General features: G+C 45.2%; 1 protein-coding gene across 7 annotated transcripts in view; it reads left to right on the top strand.

Annotated features, from left to right (window-relative positions):
• The first annotated feature begins 675 nt into the window (after nt 1-675).
• The window catches only part of SGSM2 (small G protein signaling modulator 2), a 59,451-nt gene continuing 42,276 nt past the window's right edge, over nt 676-17,850 (top strand). For all 7 annotated transcript variants that reach the window (XR_010071902.1, XR_010071901.1, XM_063340719.1 and 4 more), the window contains exons 1-2: nt 676-840; nt 8,826-8,901. Coding sequence is in view for 5 of the 7 variants with exons in the window: in XM_063340719.1 (XP_063196789.1) it covers nt 784-840; nt 8,826-8,901 (133 nt within the window). In the remaining 2 variants the exon portion in view is untranslated. The remainder of the gene's footprint in view (nt 841-8,825; nt 8,902-17,850) is intronic.

Genomic DNA, 17,850 nt, shown 5'->3' with positions numbered 1-17,850 from the left:
AAGGTGGAACAACTCCTCTTTTTCCCTTTTCTGCCTGTGCTATCAGAGGTCTTGTCTTGTTCCTGCCTCCCATCTCTTCTGTTTTCTATAACCTCCCCTCGGGAGCTCTCCCTTTGCCTGGGTGTTCCTGTGGTGGCTTTTGCAGCCATAATAATGTTGGGTTTTCAGCAGTAGCTGGAGGACTTGCTGAGAGCGAGCTCTGGTTTGTTAAGTGCCCCGATTACCCCTGCTAAAGGAAGGGTCTCGCCCACATCGTTACATGCTTCAGAAGGAAGAGCTTGAGGGCGTCCTAGGCCCCCCGTAGTCCTTCTGCCAGCATCAGAAAGCAATCAAGCAAATGAGTATGCTGTTCGTTCTTTTAGTGGAAAATAAGGAAATCAGTACTAGAAAAAGCAGGTTTTAACGTATGTCACTGACCTGATGCTTCAACCCCCTTCCCGTCTCCAGAGAGGCCGCTGCGAGGTACTGGGCTCCCTGGGCCCCTCCCGGGCTGATGCTCCTTCAGGACCGGGCCGCTACCGAAGGAGAGCGGGGCTGCCGGGCAGGCCGGAGCCGCCTTAGGGCCGGGGCTGCCGGGCTCCCGGCTGGGCCCGGCCCCGCGCGGTTGCCATGGAGCCCCCTCAGCCGGGGCGGTGGCGGCGGCAGGTGCGGCCCCGCCCTCTGCCTGACGTCAGCGGCAGCGGGGGAAGATGGCGGCGGCGCGCGGGGCCGGGGCAGGCATCGCGGAGCCTTCGCCGGGCGGGCGGCTGTGAGCGCGGCGGGACGCTCCGCTCCCCGGCCGCCATGAGCTGCTCGGCGGACGCCGTGAAGGAGAAGCTGCTGTGGAACGTGAAGAAGGAGGTAAGGGAAGAGGGAGTGAGGGAGGAGGGGGCGGCGGTTGGGGGTCGCCCCCCGGCGGGGCCGGGGCCGTGGCCGTGGCCGTGAGGCAGGCAGGCAGGGCCCCGCATTCCCGGGGGCGGAGGGTCCCCCCTCTCCGGGCGGGCTGGGCTCCTGCGGCAGGCTCGGGCCGGTGAGGAAACGTTGAACCTTCCGTGTGATGAATGCGTTTAATCTCTCTGGCAGTAGGGCCGGTAGTTCAGAGTTTGCCTCAGGTAAATAAAATAAAGCTTTAGCCAGATCAGGTTAAACCCCAGTTTCCCCGTAGGAGGCGGTGAATGGGAGGTGCAGGGTTTGTTCGGCGACGACGGTTTAACCATCTCAGCGATGCCCGTGTGGAGTCCGTGACCTTCCCCTGAGGGGAAAACCGGCGGGTGGGCGGACGGTCCCCGGCGAGCGGCGGTGCCGGTCCCGCCCGGTGCTTGCCCTGGGACCGGCGCTTGGCCGCGGCAGGGCCCGTCAGCACCCCGTTGACCCTTTCCTGGGGGTTGTGTTTCCCTTGTTACTAGTTCTTCACTAACTCGTCCTTGGCTGTGAGTTTGAGAGGAGAAAGGGGGAAAACCAGTGGTGACAAAGCGGGGCCTGAGATACCCTTGTCTGAGCTGAGTTGGCTCCTGAGTGAGCCCCGGGGGTCGTACCTGTGCCTCAGGCAGCGTGCTGGGGAAGGGCCGGGAGGGCTGGGGTACGTTACAGACGGCTGCGCGACACTTTGGCGCTGGGACAGCCTGAGATCCATTTGTGGATAGACCGCTGAACACCCCATGCCTGAACGGGGATGGTGGCACTTGATCACACTTGTGTTTGGGCTGGTAGTGCTTGAGTCTTTTGAGAGAATGGTGGTCCTTGCCTGGCAGGATGGAGCTCCTGCTTGGGTGGAGTGGCTTTTGTCACCATGCCATGACCCGCTCACAGAGGATGCTGCCTGGGGTCCCTGCCTGGGTGTCATGGTAGGAGGTATAAACTTGTCTTGGTCTCTGAACACGCTCCAGGTGGAACTGCCACCTTAACGAGCGGCCGCCTCTCCCCCGGACACCCCAATACCATATTTTGCATTTTTGTGGCATTGGCAGTGTAACAGCTGTGTGTAGCTGCCTGTTTTTACACAGGAGCATAGTGAGGATGTAATGCTTATCCATCACAGTAATAAAAAGTATTTTTAAAAAGCTAACTGTCCTTCTCCTTTCCCTCACCCAGTTCACAGCTGGGGAAATTGGAAGTAGCCAGAGAGCAGGATTCGTTAAAGCCCAGGTGAAAAGTTGTTGCTATGGCCGAGATTCCTGAGCCTGAATCTGGTGTCCTAATATTTGTTAGTGTTGAAACCAGAAAATACCAGATGTTTCAGTCGGTGTAGGTTGACTGGAAAATGTCGAGTAGGGATAGACACGTAAAGAACACTCTGTACACAAAATTGTAGGACCATGTCCTAGAATGACCCAGCCAGCACCTGGCTGCAGGGCACTGCGCAGGTGATAACCATTGCTTGCTCACATGCTAATTGCTGTGGCTTAATGCAGCCATGAACCTGCTGCTTTATTTAGAAATTTTAGCTTAAACTAGGACCTTTGAGCCACAATACTGTAAGGTTTGATTTAGAATTGTGTGCAGTTGCTCTCCTGGGTTAATGTTTAAATATATAAATACATTTGAGAAATGTTTTCCAACTCTGAACGCTGCAATCTTGTGCTAATGTACGAGATTGAAAGTGAAATGGATTTTCATGATCCAAGCCAGTTTGAGCCAAGGAGAACAAGTGGTATATAATTAAAAAATCTGAGGCTAATTTGTTTTTAAAGTCTCTAAAATGTTTTTAATTGGAGTCTAGCTTTTAAATTACTTGAATAATGTTTGAAAGTGTTATTTGTACCTTCTATGTCATCTACATTTTTGTTTTGCCTTTGATTTGTTTTTTTTTTCCTTCTCCAAATCCTCACAAATGCTCTTCTAGAGGATTTATGTTGGCTTGGCTTTTTGGGGGTAGCACAGAGCTTTACACCCTACAGTCATGAGAGCTTTTGGGGGATTGTCTGCCCGTTAAGGTAACACCTCTTGCCTGTGCAATGCACAGACCTGTAGAAGGGGACCCTGTCTGTTCTGCTCACATTAAGACAAATGGTATCAGGAGGCAGTCAGAGACACTGAGATTTTATTTTTCTTTTAGATAATCAATCAACGGAGCTAGGAATTGAATGCAAACCACTGGTATACCAACCACCAGTTTAAGCTGCCCTTAACAACAGCCATTAATTTTTTTCTGATAGAACTTTCAACCTCATTTTTTATTCTGTGTGACTTTTCAGATAGCCTCTTCTACCTGCGTGCATGTTGTGTGTTGGTGGTCTTGTTTTGAAAACTTTACTAGTCGATGTCCATTCTCAAAGCGATCATTCCCGTCCCTTGTCCTTTAAACCCAGGCTCTTCCTCCTGTTGAATTATTTTCACGTAACCACAGTATCTAATGGGGTTCAGAGTAAGCATATTATTTCTGTATGTTGTTTACATCGAGCCCATTAAAATTCAGTTGTCTTCATAAAATATAAAATGGTTGTCTCCAAAGTCGCTTGGTGCAAAGTGGTTTTTTGTTTTATTTTGTCTCTCCCTCTCAGAAAAAACTTTTGCATTTTTCCTTTGGGAAAATTTAATGTTGTTTGCTTTTTTTCTCAGATGGACTTTCAATTCCCACTGGTAAAGAATGTATTTTGTTGGCTCTGATAGAGAGGAGGACATGTAATGTGTTTTGAAAATTTAACTCTACCGGGATTCATGCTGAGGCTGCTTATAAGTTCACGTTTCAAACATTTATTTCTCTCTGCAGGAAAATCTGTTGTGACAAGCAGACTCATAAAACAGGCTTTTCTCTGGCCGTTTCCTTCTACCTACTGAAATGGAGGGTTTTTGCCATTTCTGAATTTAAACACAGCACTCTTTCTTGCTGTGAAACAAACAGGATAACAATAACCTTAGCAGTTTCACCCTGAAAAATTTCAGAGCCTTTCATAAACGCAATTGCAACTGCTTCTGAGAAGAAATACAGTACTTATTTAACAGCTTGTATTTACACCACCCATATCTTCATTGAGAGTAACAAAGAGTCAGTGCAGCAGGAGGGATCAGTAAGTGAGATGAACAGTAACTACACAAGCTAAAGAAGGCACAGATGCGGGACACAAGGTTTTCTCCTTTGAGAAAAAAATGCTCTGGGTTTTAGCTGTGGTCCTGATTATTCCAGTATTTTATGAGCACTGTTCTTTGTCTCCAGCACTGCATTGTCCCTGTGGTGCTTCTCCAGTGTCCCATCATGACGCATGGTTGGGGAAAGCACTACAACCTGTATTCCGAAAGAGTGGTGCTGGTTTGAAAGGTCATTCCTAACCCTGAAGGTTGCAGCTGCGTTGAGATGAGGTGGATGAGCCCCGTTCAGAAATCCATCATTGTGACGCTTTAGCAAAAGTGCAGTAAGGCAGGTCCTAACTGTCTTTGTGTCTGTGCTCATTAGAGCGGACCAGGAACTCAACAGAGGGATGGGAAAGGCCACATCTGTGGGTCTCTTCCAGTGCTATGCTTGTGAACAATTTAGCATATAGTTAGTGCATGTTGTGTCTTAGTATTCATTTTCTTGATCTCTTATACCAGGAGATTGCTGCAAAATTGGAGTTTATTTCCATTTTAAAAACTTGTTTAGTTTTTTAATTTTCATTATAAACATAAAGGCATTTCTGTTGTGTTTTTTTTTGGTGAAATTTATTAAATAATCCATGTATTATGATCTATGTTTGGGGTTTGACTGAAAGTTCTAGCCATTGTAGGGTGTGGGAGGAAGTCAGAGCAGTGATCCATCATAACATCATGCAAACGCTTATCAGCTTCTATTGGAGGAGCTTTGCTTTACCTGGATAATGCTACCACCAGGATATTCTTCACGCACGTGCCAAGATCTTTACTTGGGTAGGCAGAGCTTTCCCATCCTTGCTCTCCAGTGGTTGATAAACGTGGTGCACATGCAGCCTGTTCCCTTTTCCAGGGAGAGCTGAATGTCTTGTGAGCCTGTCATTGAACTCTCTGTGGCTCCCTTGGAGCAGTGCTGCTGGGTGACAGAGAGACTGAAACGCACAGGAGTTGATGCGCCATTTGCTGCTTTTCTGCATGCTTGTGCCACCTGGAAGGTATAGATGAGTAGTGTGGTTGACATGAGTAGATCCTGTATCGATCTTACAGAGGAGGCACAGAGAAGGGGAGGATGTTTCCAAGGGAATGGAGGGAGCCTGTGTTGCACCTTCACAGAACCTCTGCCGCCTCCCTCCCACCTGGGCAGGTTTCTCTCCAGGCTTCTCTCTGTTGGCAGCATGGACTCCAGCTGGAGGAGGCAGCCCTCCGTCCCATGCACAACCAGCAGTTCAGCAGGCTGAACAGATTTCTTTACCTGTGCAGGTGGATGGGTGAATGCAGGGGGGCGGGCTGTTGATGGGTTGGTTTTTTTTTGAGGTTAATCTGCAGTTTGGTCAGGTCCACTAGTATCTGCAAGTGGGTGTCTGTGTAGGCTTATGCTCGAAAGCTTCATTGACAAGTGCCTCCCCAGAACACAGAGACACAACAGCATAATTCCCTACAAAGAGAGCTGCACAAAATTGCAAGGGAGAAAAAAAAAAAGAAAAAGATTTGTGTTCCATTCGATCAGAAACGTTTGATTTAGCTCCTTGCCTGGAGCGTCCCTGAATTACGTGGCAGTGAGGAATGACGTGGAATTGAAGAACACTGCATTTCAGCTTTTGAATCTTCATATCTACTGTCTTTGCCTTGAAAATGTTTTCTAATAATGTTCACTGACTCTCTATAAAATGTGCAAAGGTTGCTCTGTATTCGGTGGCAGCTGGGAACAGACACCAAATTCTCGTCTGGTCTGTACTGCCTTGCTCTGGAGGTCCTGGATTCAAAATCTGCAAATAGACTGACCATATGGTGCTGCTGTATAGAAGTAGGGTTCATTATTGCATCTGAAACCTTTTTCTTTCTAATTTTTTATACACTTTAAATTTTTTCTTCCTGGGCTACACACTGAGATCTAAATAACATACTGAGCTAATAAAGACTGATGACTGGGGTACGCTTGGGAAATGTGTGACAGCGGGGAATTGGCCTCTGAGCTGCAGAGCTCTTGCTCCTGGTAAATGACTCTTCTTCCTCCCTGTCATCAGAAATTGAATTCCAGTTATGGTTCTCTGGGGAGCTGAGACTGAAATCACAGTCTGCAGTCCTAGAATGGTGCCTAAATTCATGTCCGTGAACTTGAGTCATCTGTGCATGACTGACCCTGGTGCAGCTCGCTCCTGCTTCCTCTTCTGTCCACCTTAGTGCTAGCAGCACTCAGAGGTACTTTTTCCTTTTAGTAAATGAGGCCTTTCATTTGGTAGATTGAATATAGTTTTCATCCAGTGGAATGAGAACAGCTTGCAAAGGTTGGGTCACTGTCCATCTTTCACAGATGGGTTGTCCAAAGCACAGAGATGAGTTGGCTTGGAGGCAGTGGATGGCACTGTCCCCGTGCTTCCACTGCAAGCTGTGTTTGCCGGAACATGCTGCCTCCCACGTGAAAATGCAGGTCAGGGTCTGAGCTGGAATTTAAACATGCAGAGCTGCGCTGCTGTCCTGTCCCCTTCACTTTACTCAGCTGTGCTTTGTCTAGGTCCTGTTATCTAGACGGTTTCGAACCTCAAGGCGAGGTTTGGAACAAGTTTTGTTGGGTTCCTGCCAGGGCAAACAGACATCAAGCTTGTAAATCAATAATGATGCAAATAAAAATGTGAGAAGGGGATTGCTGGATAGATGGGGTAATCCAGATGCTTCCTGTGTGACGTGCTGTCCATGAGACTTGCTCACACCTTTGCTTCTTTCTTGATATCCTCTTACTCCTCCACCTCCCACTGCTTTACTGTAAGGTCCAAAGTTCTAATAGCCATGTCAGAGATGCCACAGGAAAGAAACAAATTGCCTTATTAGGAGTTTATATTGTCAAGCCTCAGTATGTGAACAGTGAGCCAGGATTTTTAAAGTGCAAAAGACTTGCTTTGAAGTCCTGAGATTTAAAACACGTTCTACTTTCACAGCCTCTTACATGTTTCCTTTTTTTTCCCCTCAGTGCTTTCTTTGCAACCCAGAGGGTTCCTGTTTGATAAGAAGCCCAAATTCTGTAGATCAACTTGATCCAGAATTTGGGGTGAGGAGAACGCCATGTGTTGAAAAGCTTGTGCAGCAAGTGCTGGAGCTGTGGGCTGCTGCCAGCCGGGGTGGGGGTGTAGGAGTGGGCATGGAGACCTCAAGGGGACTACCAGGGGGAAGGTATGCTTGATTACAGCATCCAGAATTGTCCTCGCAAATGATCTTATTGGAGGAGGAAGCCCTCCAAACTGGAGAAGGCAGCTGCCGCCTCATCATCACAGCAGTGCAAGTGCAGAGCCCAGCTGTTCATGGAGCATCGCACCTGCAGCTTCTCCCGGTTCCAGTGCTGAGTGGGAAGGCTTCAAGCCTTTGGACCTGTCAGTGCTGCAAAGACATGGTAACCCAGCTAGCCTTAAAGTGGTTATCTTGGGTACCAGATGCAGCCAACCGAGAGCCGAGTGCCCAGTTGCCAGCCCTCCTGAGAAGCACGGATTGAGGTCTCTAGGCATGCAGACCTAGCCCCTGTGGCAGCTGGGTGGTGACATTGCTCTACAGCTTGCACTGGTACTTGGGTCAGACCAAGCTGATAGACAGGCCATGCTGCTGAGTGTGTTGGTGAAGAGTAGCCACACAGTGATTACCTGCCAGATAATTCACTATTTGTTGGATTCCAGGACTGCTGTAAAAATTGTTTTCAAGTTAAAAGAAAAAAATGTTGGAAAAAGAGAGTATCTTGTTAAGTCTTCTGCCACAGTAGCACTTACTTTCATATATTGAAAGTGATGTGGCATTTATTTAGGTAGAGTGTCTTACCCCTGTAATTATAGTTCACAAATGAGAGAATCTGAAAATGATTGTGGATTTGTATCTGGAAAAGGAAGTGCTCCGTGGCCAGGAAGAAATGAGTGTCTGATAAATGAGCTGGTTGAGGCAAATAGATTTCATCTGGTATCAGGCTGAGGAAGTTGTTGTGGGAGGAATAAGCTAGCAGATGAATGGAGGGTAACTGCAGCCTCTCTTCAAGATCCTAATTGTGAGATTTGCCTGCTTTCTTCCTTAATTTTTGAAAGTTAGTAATCTGCAATGAATTCCTTCTGGAACTTTGACACATCAGCCTTGACACCGGAGAGGAACTTTGTTTTGAATCAGTAAGAAGTGTGATAAATATAATTTTATTCACTGTAATTGTTCATTTGTATTTAGAAGTGAAAACTGAAGGCACTGTAGGTTCAGTGTAGGTACTATATTATTTTTGTATAGTGTCTGATGCAGCAGAGCTTTGAGAGCATTGTTTGTAATTACTGTGGCACGTGAAGTCCTCAAATGGGGGAAAGGCTGCTGTAAACCTCTCTTGGGATATATGCCTGTGTAGCTCGGGGATTCTTTGTGCTTGAAAAAGAGCAGAATGCCACAAGCGGAAAGAAGACATGGCAATACATAATCTTGTTTCATGAGCAGAAGTAACTATATACAGGAAGGCCAAGGATGAATCACATAAAAATTTTTGCACAGCCCTTGGAACTTCTGCTGGAGAAGTTCTCCAGAGGGCACTCTGAAATAGTTCAGCGTTTTATAGGGGCACAGCCTAAATAGACCTGTGCTTGTTCTGCCAGAGGTTCCCTCATGCCATGAAAACCTGCTCTTTACTTAAATGCTTTTATGCTTCCTTCTCTGCAAAGAGTAACTTGTGTGAGTTGTTAGTCTTTTGGTGATGGGGAAAGGGCAAGCAAAGGTTGAAACTGAAACTCCCTGTGCTGGTTTGTGTTGGGATCTTACAATCACTTCTTTCTTTATTTTAGGTAAAGCAGATCATGGAAGAAGCTGTCACCCGGAAATTTGTACATGAAGACAGCAGTCACATCATCGCATTATGTGGTAAATGACAACCAAAAGAGCTAACGATACATAATGTTACTTTTCCTATAGAAATGTGTTTTCTCTGATGGTAAATGCAGGGATTAAAATATTAGAAATCATGGAGTTCAAGCCCATGTCATCTTTTCTTTACATTTGCTACATCTGTGTGTACATTACAAATAAGAAAGTAACTCTTATTAAAATGGCATTGTCCAAAATAAGTACCAAGCCAAAACAACAAGGTGCTTTACTAGGGAACACTAGTAGGTTAAAAAATATGTATTTGGAGATAAGATACAACCCAGAGAATAACTGCCAAAGAATGAAGTTTTCACAGACATGGGTTAAAATCTGTCCATTGTACTTTGTTCTCTAAGTTGTCTCAATGAGTTTGAAGAATAAAGTGTCTCATTTTGAGTATAGGTGACAGAATCCAGCTCAAAAAGTCATTGAAAGAGCTGTTGCCTTTTTTTTAAAAGAAGAGAAACAATGAAAATCCCAGTGAGTATTTCAGCCAGCATCATGCCACTGGCCAATTGGCATGTTTCAGACCTTCACAATACTTCTCTGCTCGCCACTCTGCACTGCATGCTGTATTACATAAATGATCCATTTGAAAGATCGAGATCTAGGCTTTGACATTGTGGGAATTCTTATATATTTTTTAATACAATCAGTGAGCCATTATGTTGGTGACTTTTCCTCATTACTGTATTTTTGAAGTTGCATTATCAAGAATTAGCAGGAAATCAAAGTTTCTTTGGCGATAACATGATATATACCAAAGGCAGCTGGTGTTTCAGGACTCTGTGAATCGATCAGAGTCTGAATAAATTCTAAAATTTGTGGGTGGTTTGCCTGGTCCCTGCAGACTTAGACTCATTGTGTGTGTGTTGTGATGATGGAGTGAAGCAGACCTTGTGTGGATGGATGGATAAAGAATGGTCCAATGCTGGATTCTCAGTAGAGGTCTGCTCCCAAAAGTTCACACCAAGTACTCCTTTGGAGACTTAGCCCCTTTATTCGGGGTCTGAGAAGGAACTGTTGAATGCTGGTTCAACGGTTCTGAAATCTAGTCCATAATTTACTAGGGCAAATAAAAATTTAACGCTGTTCATCAGACTTTGGTGTGTGGAGAAACATCACAGCAAGATATTGCTGAGAATTAAAGCTATGTACAATTGTAAACATGTTTGTTGGCCGGTGAATTCTTGGCTGCTTTCTCTTCATGCTTCAAATTGAAGGCTTAACTGAGAGCAATGCTGAGAATGATTGGAGATCAGCCGTCATCCAGACACTTCTGGATTTCACAGAATGGAGCATTTGCAGCCAAGCGTACCCAGTTATGTGTTGATGACAGTGGAGAGGTTAAGAGGAGTGGAAGTTAGATCTGGCTTTGGAGATAAGTGGACTGTTCAGACAAAGAAGTATTGACACGTTACTGAAAGCCGAAGTCAGAGAATAGTAACCTTTTCCTGGGGCAACACTGAAATTCCAACTTGCTTTGCTGAGCGTGGTTATTATGTATGCAAGGCTAATCTTTCTCTAGCCTGCGCTTGCTGCGTCCAAGTTATCTTTTACTTACAGCTTAGGAGAATTTATTCATCCCTACATATTCAGTGCAGGAATGCAAGATTTGGCCACATTTTCTGGCTAGCGTTTTGTTGCTGTTAATAAAGACTGTAGCCATTTCCTCCATTTAGGTTGTGGTTATGTTAAATAATCCCCTTTTATCCACTGTATATTTGTACTATACAGAGAAGAAAAGGTAACTGAGGAAAATGGTCCCAAGGTAGGAGCAGGTGAAGGAGCCCTGAGCCGCTGCCTTTGCTGCGGGCTGCCTGTTTGATCTGGAGAGCTCCTAGTGTTGCACGTCTCTTCTCTGTCTTTGAAATTATATTCTGTAAGGTATGGTGCAGTGTTGATGTAAGGGGTAGTGGGGCGGCAGCTATTTCTGTTATAATCTACTCGGCCAAAATTAGGAATACTGTAACATCTTAATATTTCTCCCTTCCTCCCACTGTGATTGCAGTTGGTTTTATGTTCTGAATTCTGTAGGGTCTGAAGAACTAATAACTCTCCATGAGCTGCCTTATTATTGCCCAGCAATCCTACCTATCCTAACGAAGTATTCCAGCCGGCAGCTGCTTTGAATGTAGGACTTAATTAACTCTAAATCAGAAGTAGGTGAAGCTGAATGTTCTGCTATCACTTCAACTAATTGAATGGAGAAACCATTTCCAGTAGCTTTGGCTAACAGCTCCTGGCTGGGGCTCTTCTGTCTGTGCAGTTCTCTTCCCTCCCCCACTACAGTTTCATCTGCCTCTTCAAGAGGTTTTTCCCTTCTATTTAAAATTGGATTGGCTCGGTACATGAGTCACTTTCAGTGAATCTTTGTTATAAATATAGAATTCTTGTGAATCATTTTACGCTCCTGCACGGCTGAGTTTAGCAAGATTCTCTTACATCCATGGTAGTTGATTTTCAGGGCCTCTCTGCATCAGTACCTGAAAATTTCCTACTCTCCTAGGTCCTAAATGGCTGATGGTGCCGATTCAGGAGTGTGTGCTGCTTTTCCCACACCCTTAGGTGTCCCTCTGTTACAGTACATGGGTTTGTAAGGACAAGAAACTCCAAGGCTGAGATGGCAGGCTGGGTGTTTACGGTTCAGCCCCGTGCTGGACTACAGCATCTCTGAAAGAGCTTGGGTGCATCAGCTGTTCAGCAGAAGGAAGTTTTCCATGTAAGATTACAGCAGGGCGTTGAGCCTGAATGAGTTTTCTCACAGTCTGGCCCTTGAAATGTGTCTCTACAGTCCTGGATTCAATCCGTAGCATGCAGTTGGACAGAAGAGCAGCTCAAGTTGTGTAGGGTTCGTTTGCAAGTCGAGAGGAGCTCATATGGGATTTGACTGTGGAGATATGTTGGCATCCAATGGGTAGGAGGGCCCCTTTCCTGCCCTGAGATCACCCTAACGAGACCACAGAAAATGAGCGTATTGAGAGAGGAGACACAGTCTCTGCACTGCCCCTCTAACCTGCTGAGTGTAGAGGACGAAGCCGTGAGCTCACCTTCAAAAGCTCCTGAAGGAAATGCCATTCCCCGGCCCCAGGGCAGCTCTGTGCCACCCTTCCTGGCACTGGCGGAATAATGCCTCTGTGCCAGTCAGCTCCCCTCATCCAGGGGGAGAGATTTGTTGTAACCACAGTGACCCTGCTTACAATCTATAGTTTTCTCCTGTGTGATCTGAGAGAAGGAAAACAGCTCTGACATTTTCATCCTTGTGGGGAAGCGATGAACGCAGATGTTTTTGTATTTGTTCTCAACCTAGTTTATAACCTAGTTACATTCCAGTTACTCTTTCATCCTCTCTGATTTCTAAAAGATCTAGCTCTGTGATTCAGAGCTGAAGCGGCTCAGTTTGGACCGTGTGCAGTGTCACTAATGTGTGCCATGTTGGGACAAAAATTCCACATTTCTTTGGGCTGCAGGTTGCTGTTGAGTGAATTTCACCGGTATTGTGTTGTCGATCCAAGTATAATGAAATGACGCAAGCTCAGTGCATATTCGTAGCATCTTTAGTGGACGGGCGTTTCTGTTAGAAACTGGATGGGGATGTTTTCAGCCTGGGTTATCTGGTGCCGTTTCCTTAGTAACAGTAGCTGACATGGCATGACGTAGGGACCGTGCCATGCTTGTTCAGATGAGTGCCGTCTCTGCGGGCTGGGGAAGATGCTGTCACTCTCCTCCTGCATCCTTTCACCAGCTTCACTGAAGTTGTCGTGACTGGTTGCGTTCTCCCCAGGAATACTAGCCCTTCCCAGCTTTTGCACTTGTGAGGGAAAGGCAGCAGAAAAAGGAAGCTTTTCTTCTGTTGTCTGTCTCCGCAGTTACCTAATGTGTATTTGCAGCAATCAGCAAGCAGGGTTTTCCCGTTTCGGTGCATTACATTTACTGTGTTTGTCCAAAAACTACCTGCAGCTTTGCTAAGCCTTTTTCTGCATGGTTGTCCCTCTTTAATCTGACAGTAACATGCTGCTATAAGCAAAGACCTAAAAACCTTTTTAAATCAGCTTCATACAGCAAACATAATGTAACATGCTGTATTCATTAATGGATCCAAGACAAGGTTACGTTGTTCTTTATGTCTTCAAGGGTGTGTAGCTCACGTCATGAATCTGACAGGACTGATTTTCTCCAAGTGGTCTCCTTTATGTGTCCAGTCAAGATCTTTCATTAACTTTACTTTTTAATATTTCGTCTCTTTTCCCCCTTCCATCTAAAAAATTGTACAGAAGGTTTCACAGAAGCTAGAAATATACCAGATTAGGATATCTTTACTCCAGATGTAGAAAGCCAATTCAAACTGTGCTTAGTGACACTCTTTATCTTATCCAAAGAAAAAAAAAGCCGTTCAGATGCTTTAAATCTCATCTTTGAAACCAGCATTTTGATGTTTTTCAAAGAGCTGTCTCATTTCTAGTGGATGTATTTAATGCAAGTGTGATGAGCTCTTGTCCTGTCTGCTCAGCAAGGTGGTCCTGAGGAACTGGGGCAGCCAAGACCACTTGACAGAGGTGGTCCCTTCAGCAGGGCACAGGCAGGGGCTTCTGCCCAGTTTGCAGTGTCCGCATGCCTACAGCAACATTGGCAAGAGAAACTTTGGGAAAGGCTTTGCAGGCTTATCTTCCTTCTGTGCCATTCATCCCCATTATTGCGTCTGTGGTGGAATGGGTGGCCAGACTGTTCATTGCAGCATCATGGGTCACAGGGACATTTGTTTAATGCACTTCATGTTTTGCTGGTTTACTCTGTGCAGAGCTGTAGTAACTGCCCCTGATTGCTCAAACTGTACGCTCTGTTTGTGTGCATTATTCATGGGAGGAGGAAGAAGAAAAGGGAGTGTGTGAGGAGCCTTCTCCTGGAAAAGACACTTACAGCAAGCCATATACACAGTGCATACTTGATGCCTGATGAATGGGTTATGTTGCCAGAAGGACACTGCTCCTGTAATAACAGTAATTAAATGTAGAGCATATTTTTAATGTCTGGTTTTTAAAGGTACATTGATGAGCACTCTGAAAACAAACTTTGTCCAGACAATATGTCCCTCAGTGAAGTTAACAGCATATTGTTCTGATTGGTGTAATTATTACTTAAGTGTAGCAAGGATGCTGACAAATGAAAACTGGGATTGCACAAAGTGTTCAACATTCACTGCATGTTTGTTTTAAAGGAAATGTGAACTTGAATTGATTTGTAATTAAATTATTGTTCATAGGAGTTGACTGTGCTTGGCCTGGTTTATAATTTAAAGGTATTTTTATATTGTTTGAAATAAGTCTCAGTAATTTGTTCTCTTTGAATAAATATTTTGAGTGTTTTAAATGAAATAATAATTCTCGTGCTGTAAAATAATTGCCATAGACTTCAGGTGGATTGTTGAGAGCTGGGATGTGCCAGAATCAAAATGTGTGTTGTTTAGATGTAAATCCAGCATGCCTGCTTGTCAGAGTGAGTGTAGTTACCGCGTTTTGGGGGAAGGTTAGCAGTAAACACAAGTAAAAATGATAAATTGGACACTGTCAAAACATGCAGAACTTGGCTTTTCAATGAGATTTTTATTTGAATTAGGGAAGGGATGAACTGCATGAAAAGGTTGGGGTTTTTTGGCCTGAATAATAAATCTGCTACCAGTAATTAAACCCATTAATTAAAATGTGCAGAATCCCTTTGTCGTTGAAATGAAAAGGACAGTTCTGATTTTGAGCTGTAGAATGGTATTTAATGTTGTGCGTGAGGCTTCCTTTAAACCTTCTTTGAGGACCACAGGTTTGCATTGCACGTGGTCCTTGGGGTGTGAATGGAGAGGAGGGAGTTGCGGGGGTTCCCTCACTGTCCCTGGGAATTGTGCCTCGGACCCCACCAGGGACCTGTTGGGGTTTGTGCAGGAGCTCTGCTGGGAAATGGTGGGTTTCCTGCAGGGGCCACAATGAAATATATAAGGCCTCTGAAGAAAAATCAACACCACTCCCCTTACGCCAGAGGAGAGGCGATAGCTGCAGCGGCTACAGCCCTTGTAGCTGCGCGTGGTGCACGTCTAGTGAACCTCAGAGCCCCAACCATTGGTGTGATACCACTGGATGGCTGCACAAAGAGGCTCCTCAGCTCTTGGGATGCTCCTGCTTAGAGTGTTACGGGCATTATGTGTTTTTTATATATATATATATATATATATATATATATATATATATATATTTCATTGTGGCAGCCAAATTTCTTCTCTTGTGCCTGGATGATGACAGAGGAGGAGTTGCACAAAGGCAGCTCTGTTCAGCGCACTCGGCCAGAGGCTTTTATTTGGTGTAGAGCCTCACAACCGCACCGCCTGGTTCTAAGCTCTCGGTATGCCTGGTCATGTTAACTGGCTGCTCGCCAGCGGTGGGGCGAATCTGCTGAGTGTCTGAACTTGAACTCAAGTCAACCAGGAATGGGCTGTAGGTCTAGATTTGATGTTTCAGGCATCTTTCTCTGGTTTTATTGTACTATTGCGTCTTTTGCTGGCAAGGAAGGGAAGACCTATAGACCCAAGCACCTCTCTGAATTGCATCCTGTATTCCTGTTGGTACTGAGATGTTGATGCAAGTGTGACCTAATCACTTGTGAACTAGAAAACAAACTGAACTCAAATTCTGTAAGGCACTGAAGCTCTTCCGTCAAAGATGATGGCAAAACTATCTTCTTTTTGTTTTCTTGATACTTTGGGTATCTTTTTTGGTATACTTCAGATACATGTGCTGTTTCTTCCTATTTCCAATTATTAGTATAATTTGGTTTACCCCCAGTATAGGTTAGAGTCCTTCACTTCAGAGGCATTTGGGAGTCTTTTTTTTTCCTTACCTAAGTGTAATTTAATTATCTTTGCCTTCTGAATCTGTTCTAAAGCTGTCTTTTATCGAGACCAGACTTACAGACCAGAAACATTCTTCCCCTCTAAAACTCAAGCAGTTAATTTGCCATTTCTGAGTGTTAAGTTACCGGTCTAACTGGATAGATTTGTTGAGAATACTCGCTGCAGAACCTGTGATTTCATGTGCTGGTCCATTCCAGCCTCGATGAGCAGAGAGCCTCTCCTGTGAGTGGGGACTGGGGAGCTTGCCTTGCTCAGCCTAGAGACGAGCCTGGCCCTGGCCCCTTGATCGAGCTGCATTAACCTCAGGTTTTGTTGTTTCCATTTCCATTATGCATATTGCTTTCCTTTTCTTATTAACTGATGAAAATTACTGTTTTTTTCTGGGTAATGCTGTGTTTAAATATCACAGATCTAAAAAAAGAAAAACAAAATCCATGTCATGATCTGTCCAATAATGCATTGGGAAAGGTAATATGGTTTGACTGCAGAGCTGGATCTGAATATTAAATGAAGGTGTTTATACATGATCCGTGACTACGTTTAGTCACGCATGCAGTTAGTTCTTCAAACAAAAGAAGGATGTGATCACTGCGCTGGAGCTGGTGATATAACGAATTCACATTAGCAAGCCGTCCTTGAAGTGATGACCTGAGCCCTCTCAGGTGATATCCCCCATCCCCAAGTAGAGAGACACTTGCCTGAACATGAACCCAGTGCTGACTTGCCCAACTACTAGCCCAGTCTTCTCTGGAAGCAGCTTCTTGCGAAACCGTTGGTGGTTGCTGGACATGGTAGTCGGGGTGGGTGAGTGAGGAGACAGGTGGGTGAGGCGGTCCCTGGGCTGACTGTACGTGTGCACCTGGCTGACTCTGCAGGGTGCATCCGCTCCTTTGTGGATGCCTTTCAGGTCCGTAGGCATGATGGGCCAGGTGGTAGGTAGGTATTACCATACTACTTCTCAGTACATTTTCTGTCATACGCTTCTCTAAGCTGTGAAGTAGCTCCTTCAGCTTCCTTGCATTTCCTTCGGTGCAGTGAGACTTTAGAATATGATCTTGGCTTGGGACAGGTTGCGATACTTCAGAGCTGGATGCCAGGCAGCATGAAAATGGCTGCTTCTGTGAAATATTCCTGAGCTGGTATTTGTATTCCTCTTCAGGCAGAGCAGTATGGACAGTCTGTCTTGTCTGTTTTAACATGTGTGCATATTACATGCAGTTCTGCCAGTGTTACCGTCAGGGTACACGCATACTCCGTGGACTTGATGCCAGCAATATTAGCCTGTGTGGTAGTTTTGAGGAAGTGAGACTGAAAGACCTGTCATTTCTATCTGAGACTTTTTAAAGAGCGTGTGAGGTTTAAATCTCGTTCAAAGAGTTGCTGACCTGGTACAGTAAGTATCATTGAACTGTTTATGCCCTGGTTGCCTTGTTGGGGTGTATCTCGTGTTGTGTGCTCTTGCTTTCAAGCTCCTAAAGTGTCTGCGTACAGCAGGATTGCACAAGCATTTATTGTTCTCAGAAGCAAAGTGGAGGAAAACTATCACACACAAGTGCTTTTGAAGCGACTGTGCTTTAGGCTTTAATTCCGCACTCCAGAGAAGACTTAATGTGGAGGCGCCATATCCATCCATTGCAGTTTCCTTTCACAGAGCCGTGGGGCACCTAGGCTTGGATAATCATCAGCGTGAAATGCTTCCTTCTTGGAAAATAAGTTGAGGGAAATGTTAGTTGGAATAGCTCTGTATCCGTCAGTATCTGTTCATAGCGAAAGGACTAGCAAATTCCAGGAAACTGAGTGGGTCTTGGGTCCCGTTAACATTTTAGAACCAATTCAGGATGTACCAGGAGATTGCAGTTAATCTGCAAAACGCTTATTAAGATTCGACTGAACAATTTAACAGTTACTTCCCAGTTTTAATTAGTTGTCGTCACAGCTTCCTAATGCAGATGAGTACTCCATTCATTTTGGAGGTGGTAGACAATAGGAAAGCAATTGTGTGGCTGGATTTTCTGCAGCCACATGCTTAGTCTGAGATCAGTTAAGATTTTAAG

Source organism: Chroicocephalus ridibundus, chromosome 7 (genome assembly GCF_963924245.1).
Source record: "Chroicocephalus ridibundus chromosome 7, bChrRid1.1, whole genome shotgun sequence".
In the NCBI taxonomy this organism is placed as follows: Eukaryota; Metazoa; Chordata; class Aves; order Charadriiformes; family Laridae; genus Chroicocephalus; species Chroicocephalus ridibundus.
Note: the sequence above shows the minus strand (reverse complement) of the source record. Positions and strands in the feature narration are given on the sequence as shown.